The following is an 8,505-nucleotide window of genomic DNA, read 5'->3' as shown; positions in this document are numbered from 1 at the left end:
GTGTGTATGTTGCTGCAGCACAATATGTGCCTGGGCTGAATGAAAGGGAAATGAATGTACTGTGTGCGTGCGTGTGTGTGTGTGTGTGTGTGTGTGTGTGTGTGTGTGTGAGAGAGGAGAGGGGGAGTGTGTGTGTGCATGTGTTTGCGCCTGCGTAGGAGGGAATGTGTGTGTAGTTGTGTGTATTTGTGTGTGTCTGACAGTGATAGAGGGGGAGGGGTGTTCGTGTGTGTGCGTGAGAGTGTGTGTGTGTGAGTGTGGAGAGAGAGCTAGGAGCAAGCTCTGCAAATGGTGTGTGTGTGCGTGTGTGTGTGTGTGTCAGAGAGAGAGCGAGAGAGAGAGAGAGAGAGAGAGAGAGAGAGAGAGAAAGAGAGACAGAGTGTGTGTGTATGTTACTGCAGCACAATATGTGCCTGGGCTGAATGAAAGGGAAATGAATGTACTGTGTGCGTGCGTGCGTGTGTGTGTGTGTGTGTGTGTATGTGGTTGTGTTCGTGCGGTGGAAGAGGGTGTGTGTGTTCTTTATTCAAACTATGTTTGCGTGTGTGTGTGTGCAGCAGTGTGTTCTGCACAGTGGTGTGTTGCAGTGTGCATGCAGACTTTGCTCATGCATGTGGATGTGTGTCCTCAGCAAGGATTGTGTTGCAGTGTGTGACCATATGTGTGTGACTGCGTGTGTGCATGTGTGTGTACAGTTGTATATTTGTGTGTACTTTTAACAGACACACACAGATACTTATTGGGTGTATTGGTGCGGGTGATGAAGCCCTCATGATAGTGTACGCACACAAATGGAGCCCAATTACAATTAAACCCAACTCATTTTGCAGCTTCAACATCTCGAGACATTTTCCCCCTCACGTTTTTCTTGCTCTGACTTATCTCTTCTGTGTGTCCATTTGGAGCTTCCTGATGACTGGTGCGACCCACTGTGTGTTTGAGCACTGCCACATAACTGTTTTTCGAGTGGCTCTATGTTCCACAAGTACAACATTTTCATCACTGCACTTAAATAACGTGTCTCATTAACATTTCTTGTGAAGAGGGATTATTACTTTTTGGTACAGTTTACAGATGGAAGCTGTGCTGCAGTGGTGAACAAAAAGCTGAGCCAAAATGCCAAAGCTTTCTATTTTCTGGCCCATGTACGTTCTGAGCCTCACCTGTGTTTATGAAAAATGGAAAATGACCAAAAGAACTACATCCCAAATATAAACAGCAAAAATAACCTACCTTGGTGGATGGCTGGGCTTCATCATAGGTATAGAGAGGGGAGCTCTGTCATAGGGGTCAGTTTGGAGTATGTTGCTGCTTTTCCACACTGAAAACAAGCCTGTTGAGCAGTTTTAGGTATTTGATCAGGATTTCTTCATTCTGGAGGTTTAATATAAACCAGGGAGACCAGACTGTTTGGGTTCCAGGCTATTAAAAATTAAGTACTCTCGCATCATCAACAAGCAAGGAACTCTCAAATCCAAACAACCAACTCTGGGATTTGGAAATCAGTGTAATGCTTTTTGCAGGAATGGCATGCACTATAACGCGGTGAACAAAAGCTTCACACGTAGAGAGCTTGATTATGAAGACGTAACTGGTCTTTGTTGCATCAGATCACAAAAGAGGACCAGCTTTCTTTTCCCTTGCCGTCTAAAAAATAATAAGCTTGGCAAATCCAGGACTTTTCATCCACAGGCGCCCCATGGCACACTATCACATATCAGAGAAGCACCCAGGCTTTGATCAGGTGCTTGATAACATGCTTGCACAGTTTAAGCTGAAGGTGAAATAACCTTTAAGAATAAACATTTATCTAGTCCAGGATGAGCTGCTTCAACATGACTGAACGAATGTAGAGGAGCCTGACCAAATGAATGGTGTTACCTGTTGAGCTGAGCTGAGCTGAGCAGCAACAGTTTGCCAGTATGATTCGGTATCTAAATAAAGAGCAGGCAGGGCAGGTTTATGCTCCTCCCACCGGTGGGTCTGTGTTATGTAACTGTTGTCACTTCTTTTTGTTTTACCACAGGCTATCACATAAAACCCACAATGACTTAATAAATGTATTGTAAATTAAAAGCACACCAAATTGGACCATGCTGAGGAAGCGTTTACTTACTTGCACCCTGACTAATTTCTTTAGTTTTTTTTATATATATTTTTTTTGAATAAAATTTTAAACTACATTAGAGATTTTTTGAGGACTGAGCTTCAATTCTTTGCCATTTAGAGGTAAAGAATTGGTGTCCTTTGGATCATTGCCCTACTGTGTAACTCAGTCACAGACAAATGATTGGATAAACTTCTTTCAGGTTATCTTCCACAGAGCACAATACGTTATTCCATCAATTACTGCAGGTTTCCTGTGTAGTAAAGCAGGAAATTTTACCACACCATGAAACTGCCAGCACCATGTTTGACTGGTGGTATGACTTTGACATCTTTGGATGATTTAAAAATGATTTTGTAAGCCTTCCTAGTCTGACAGATACATTGCTTTTAGTTCTCTTTTGGCCTACTTCATGCTGTCAGATAGGAACTATTGAAGCATTTTCTTGATTCCACAGAGCTCACATTAATCAGACTGGGGTGTGGCTGGTAAAATTGCAACAAATATGTGATTATTCACATATATATATTACTTTTTATGTAGGGGCAAGTTGGTTTTGATGGGTTCCCCCTTTGATAGATGAGATTATCATTTGAAAAGTGTGTTTTAAATTAGGTAATATTTTCTCTGGTCTGAAACGATTAAGGGTGACAAAACTGTACAAAACAGAGGAATTTTGTAAAGGCATGTACATTTTCCTGGCACCGTACATTCAGGCTAGTCGGCACATGTATAGCCTTTTTGAGAACTCCAGGAAATGTAGTTGTTTTGCCATAAACAAAACCAACATGACGGGCAGAATGCTAGTACCTTGCAAAATGAGATCCCGGTATTCAAATGCATGTCAGGGGTCTTTCTGAGAGGAGTGGGAGAGTTCTCCAGGTACTGCAGCGCACCGGGCACGCCAAAAACAACTGTGTGTGGTTCACTTTCTAATTTGCTTTGTCTCACTGTGGTGGACTGGTGACCTGTGCAGGCTGCAGCTCTTGTCCAATCACTACTGAAGATAGAGGCCAAACTCTCTGAAACCCTATAAGCATAAGGCAGTTTAGGAAATAGACAGAATTATGGTAAATAAAGGAAAAAAATCTGCATTAGTTCTTCTTTTGAACTTATGCAAATGAACTTATGAACTTAAATTCAAAATCATTTTGAACTTAAATCCTTTGAATAATGATTCAAGTTTCTCATAATAAGGACATAGGGGTTAAATATAAGCAGGATTCAGGTCATGACTAGAACAAATGGACAGAAATTGAATGGAAAAATTACAAAATTTAAAAAAGTAGCAATAATAAAGCTTTATAGCCAAGCAATTACCGGATTTATTGAATGAGGAAAGATTTATTAAAATAAATAATTATATATTTTTTTCTCAATTTAGTCTAGCTTGTATTGATGTTTGTAGTAGGTCGTCATTCATTTTGTCATCAATCGAAGCAAATCATCTGTTTAATATCCTTCAACTTTTTGAGGAAAACCAAAACTTTAGCAGCCAGAAATGCTGCCGTACAACAAGAAAGAAGCTCCATTTCAAAGACAGGCAAGACCCTCGAGCCAGTGGGAAGTGAAGTGAATGTACGTTAAAATGAAATGAATGTAGTTAAATTAAGGAACAGGCAGCAGCAGTAACTCATGTTTTAATGAACAAATAAAGATGCCGACACATTAGCTGGAAGATTCTACATCATTGAATTTTATGTGCAAGACTGCTGAGAGAGAGCCTGTGAATACAACTCAGTTTAACATTTGTAGCATTAGCAAAGAGCACAACACGTTGGGTAGAAATAAAAAAAAAAATAAAAAAAAAACTTTTGAATGACTGCTTCGAGTTGAAACTGCAGGTAGACTTTTTTATGTTGTAGGTTTGAATTTAAACATAAACCAATCTTTGATGTTCTTTTCTGAAATGCTTCATCTAACAGGTGAGACATGGACAACTTGGCTGTGTCCCATCTCTGCCCAGGTGCAGACAATTTAGTCACAAATTATCTCAACATAGCAACTTGGAGTATCCAGAAAAAAAACTCATGCACAGGGAAATCACGTGCTTAGTTTTTAATATTAAAAGGATTGTATCACGGGCAAATTCCAGGGATCTTTAACTAACATATGTTATCTGCTGGCAAACAAATTTGAATTAACAACTCATGGTCACAATAGGTCCTTAACTTTCCACTTGAATCAACCTGACTTGTCATTGGATAAACTTAAAGTTTCTGCAATGTCTACATTTCTCGCCATTCATGCCCACGAGTTTTCTCAGTACAGTGATCCATTGCTGCTAATTTTCAGGGTACTAATATGGGTAAAATGTTGGCGTATCAACTGTAACGTCTTTAATGTGACAAAATAATCAAAGGAACCCCACCATGTTTCATTGGTTGAGAGGATGATCTGAAGAATTGAACTTTATTTTAGCTTTACCTACTTTAACAGATCTACTGCTATTGGTGTTTTCTTTGTTTTACGTCACAGAGAACTCATTAGCTGTGTATTTAACCATTTTTAAGGGTAGTTCTCTGTTTTATGTTAAGAATATGTTCAGATATGTAAAAACTAGAATGTCATGCACAATCATAAAACAGTGTAACCATATTATTAAACCTAAAGTGAAACACTGTCATCTCAAAGCAGTGCTCCTACTCATTTTCAGAAGCTGACATTTTCTGTTGGATGGTGGTAGCATACGTGAGGTAAGGATTTTGCTTCTCTGTGGAATTCAGTTCAAAAGAGGAAAGAGCACATCTGCAGGGGTTCAGTAGTCAATTAAATTTCAATTCTTCTGCCAAATTACTCATGATTTCTCATCTGTTGGGAACCAATGGAAAATAATCTGTTTGCCAGTGTAAACCAATTTTTTTTTTTTGAGTAAATACAAAATAGATTTTAAATGATGGTTTCATTTTGTTTCTAAAGAAACTCGGGGCCTTTGTGAAAAAGCGATTGTCTCTTAAAACTAACAATTCACTGCTGGCAGAAACAACAGTCATCAAACATCTACAGTAACTAGTAAAAAGTCTTTCAGGTAGCTGGGGAGGAATTTCTATAAAGCCAACAATGATGTTTTCTTAATTATAAGTAAGGGTAAGTAGTTTTCAACACGTCATTTTTATTTTCCAAAATGTAAATAACAACAAATAATTAGTGCTCCTTTTCCACTGTATTGAAAGATGCATGTCTCGTTTTTAAAAACATGGTCCCATAAAACTAATTTTAAGTCTTGGGTTAAAGTGTAAATCAGTGTAATAATCAGCTGTGCTGTTTATCACAGGAAAGATTTTATTTCTCCAACATTTACATGTTTTGGTGTGAAATGTGTTTCAAAACAAATAAAAGCTGTAGACCAGGTGAAGATGCTTCCTGGAGCTGGTTAAGTGCCATCATTCACAAAGGTCACTCAGGAAGGAAGAAGTATTGCTTCAAAAGAAACATAAAGACATAATTTACAGATGCATTCAAAGAGAATGGAGAAACCATGTTCTGTAGATTGTAAAACTAAAATTCAAGCATTTGGACTTGATGACCATTGCTGCATTATGAGAGAAAAGGGGGAAGCTTGCAAACCTCAAAAACACCATTTTAGCTGTGAAGTACAAGGGTGGCACTATCATATTATGTGGTTGTTTTGCAGTATGAGGAACTGCGGCAATTTTATGAAATAGTTGGCCTCTTGAGAAAAGAATATTGTGTGTAAAGTAAAGCTGGGGTGCAAATGGGCCTTTCTCGCAGACAATGACCATTATCATACTGTAAAATATATATACATATATGTGTGTGTGTGTGTGCACGAGAGCTCGTGTGTATGTATGTGTGGATGCATGTGTGTAAACCATTTAGTAAAAAGTAATAATTTCGGTATTGGACTTAAAGTAGGGAAGATTTCAGTAAACAGTCTGTGTAAATATTTGATTACAATAATTGCTTGCATGTTCAGCACATACTAAAACAAATCTTCATAACCAAGCTAACAGGTGGCTTGAAGTCACTGTGGTCACGTCATTCTGAGCAGTATTTTGCCAAATTTCAGTGGGGATTCATTCGTATGGCATTTTTGTTCAACTGTTGATTAAATAAAAGGTCTGTAGTGAATTCTCATCACTCAGCATAAAGTGTTTGTGTGTTTAGAGGACAAAATAAACCTCAACATTTCATTCATCTGTTTTACTCAGACAGTTCATTCTCTTTTGGTGAGTTAATCACTCTTCTTAGAAACGATCTACTTTTTTCATCAGCTTGCTGAGCGGGTCCATTCCTCTGGGGGGGTTGTGCAAATCCCTGGAATTAGTAACAGCAGCGAGCCACCGTATTACCACATATATGAAATGACAAAAATGTGAGTACTTTTAAATCGACCTTTTTGAATCGACTGAGAACATCTTTTAAATCTCTCCCGCGTTTATTTTGTGGCTCGCTGCGCGCTGCGGACCCCTCCGAGCAGCGGCAGTGGGAGCGGCCAGGATAACCTTGGTGTGAGGCGGCTGGTTGAGCGGCTGGAGAGCAGCGCGAGAGGCTGAATGGTGAGGCGGTGGAGTATCAGCGTAGTGCTGGTGTGAACATGGCGGAGACCGTGCGCTCGCTCTTCGAATACCGGGATCCACACGGCGACGGAGAAGGCGTCAAAGCGGCACCTCCAACTCGCGGGTGAGTCCGGCAGGGAGAAAAAGAGGTCGTTTTGGACTCAGAGTGCAAGTGTTTTGCCTGCCTATGGGGAAAAACGCACACGGGTGGGTGTGTGCGCGCGGTATGTGTGAGGGTGTTTTCGGTGCCACTAAAGTTATTGTCACCCGTTTGTTTTGCTGTTTATCACTATTTAAACCTCGGATGCACTGAAACTAGCTTGTTTCTCCCTCGCTAGCTTGTTTCTGACCGTTAAATCCACCTTGTTGTGTGGCTCTAGAGAGGTATGTGTGCGTTGGTTTGCATCTGCTGAGTCTGACTGAATTCACCGCTTTTACAGAAAACTGCTTGCTAGCAGCAGGGTTAAGCTAAATAAAGGCGAATATGTGCGTCTTTTGCTGGAAAAAGGCACCACTGCAAGAAATAAACACTTGTTACTCTTTCACGTAGCCCGATAGCGGTGTTTTAAAACAGTACCGCGCGCGCTGAACTCCCGATAACTAAAGTTTTCAGTCGTGATATTAAAATGTTCACTGTCAGAAAGTTTATTAAACATTGAAGTTTTATAAATTGTACAGGCAATGATAGCGTGTATGTGTGTGTGTGTGTGTGTGTGTGTGTGTCTGCAAGTGCGCGCTCTTGTATGTGGTGCGCGCGCTCACGTGTGATTGTGAGAGAGACTCGCACACGCGCGCACACACACGGGGAGAGGAGAGCGTGAGAGAGAAAGGAGCACCTCTCCCTCTGTGCGTGTGTGTGTGTGTGTTAGAGCAAGGGAAAGAGGAGGGAGTGTGTGTGTGTGTTGGTGTGTGTGTGTTAGAGCAAGGGAGGGGGAGAGAGTGAGTAGTGTGTGCGTGACAGAGTGTGTGTGAGAGTGAGACAGAGATGAGGAGAGGGAGGGGGAGCTCAGTGTGCAAGGAGTGTGTGACAAAGAGAACAGGAGTGTGTGTAGTTGTGTGTGCGTGTGTGTGTCTGTCTGTGTGTGTGTTTAGGAAAAATGGGTGAGAGTGTGTATGTTGAAAAGAGCAGATAAATGTGTTTTTAGATCGCCTGTGTGTATTCCTGTGAGAAGAGACAGAAAGTTAGAATGAAGAGAGTTGGAAATGAAGGTGTGTTCACTGTGAGGCTGTGAAGGACGTGTGTATGTGTGACAAGAAGCATATAAAAAGTGTGTAACTGTGTGAGAGAGGCAGATAGAGGGGAAGTGTGTTAGAGGCACAGAGAAAGGGAGGGGAGTGTGTGTGTGTGTGTGTGAGTGATCAGAGAGTGGGGGAGGGACTGCATGTGTGTGTGCGTGTGTGTGTTTGTTTGTGTGTGTTTTAGAAAGAGTAAGTGAAGTGTGCATCTGTGTGTGAGCTGTTGTGTATTTGTGTAACCTAATGCAATGAATAGATTAAAAAAAGCAGGGAATGTGTGTGTTGGGTGTTTTTGGGTTAGGTTGTCCTGAGAGCAAACCTGGCGTCTGTCTTTAAGAAACTGAGAGGTGTGTATGATGAGCTGGGGAGAGCAGGTTGAGCATGTGTGTTACCACAGAGCAAGAGAAGATGGGTGTGTGTGTTGCAGAGAGAGATCGTTGTGTGTGTGTGTGTGTATGTGTGTGTGTGTGTGTGTGTGTGTGTGTGCACTTAAGAGAGTGAGAAGGAGGGAAAGAGGAGGGACGGGGGTGAGGACATGAGGATGTGTGTGTGCGTGTGCACACGTCCAATAACTAGCATGCATACATGCAAGCTTTTAAAGCAAAAAGAGGGTGTGTGTGTGTGTGTGTGTGTGTGTGTGTG

The 8,505-nt window shown here is 41.1% G+C and overlaps 1 protein-coding gene across 1 annotated transcript in view; it reads left to right on the top strand.

The window, feature by feature from the left end:
* Positions 1–6,583: 6,583 nt before the first annotated feature.
* The window catches only part of LOC103137895 (uncharacterized), a 14,578-nt gene continuing 12,656 nt past the window's right edge, over positions 6,584–8,505 (top strand). Inside the window, exon 1 of the mRNA XM_007551875.2 lies at positions 6,584–6,751. Coding sequence (XP_007551937.1) covers positions 6,666–6,751 — 86 coding nt within the window. The 5' untranslated portion in view covers positions 6,584–6,665. The remainder of the gene's footprint in view (positions 6,752–8,505) is intronic.

The sequence above is a fragment of the Poecilia formosa genome, unplaced genomic scaffold, assembly GCF_000485575.1.
Source record: "Poecilia formosa unplaced genomic scaffold, Poecilia_formosa-5.1.2 Scaffold44, whole genome shotgun sequence".
Taxonomy (NCBI): Eukaryota; Metazoa; Chordata; class Actinopteri; order Cyprinodontiformes; family Poeciliidae; genus Poecilia; species Poecilia formosa.
The sequence above is the reverse complement of the archived record's forward strand: the minus strand, read 5'-3'. Positions and strand labels throughout refer to the sequence as shown.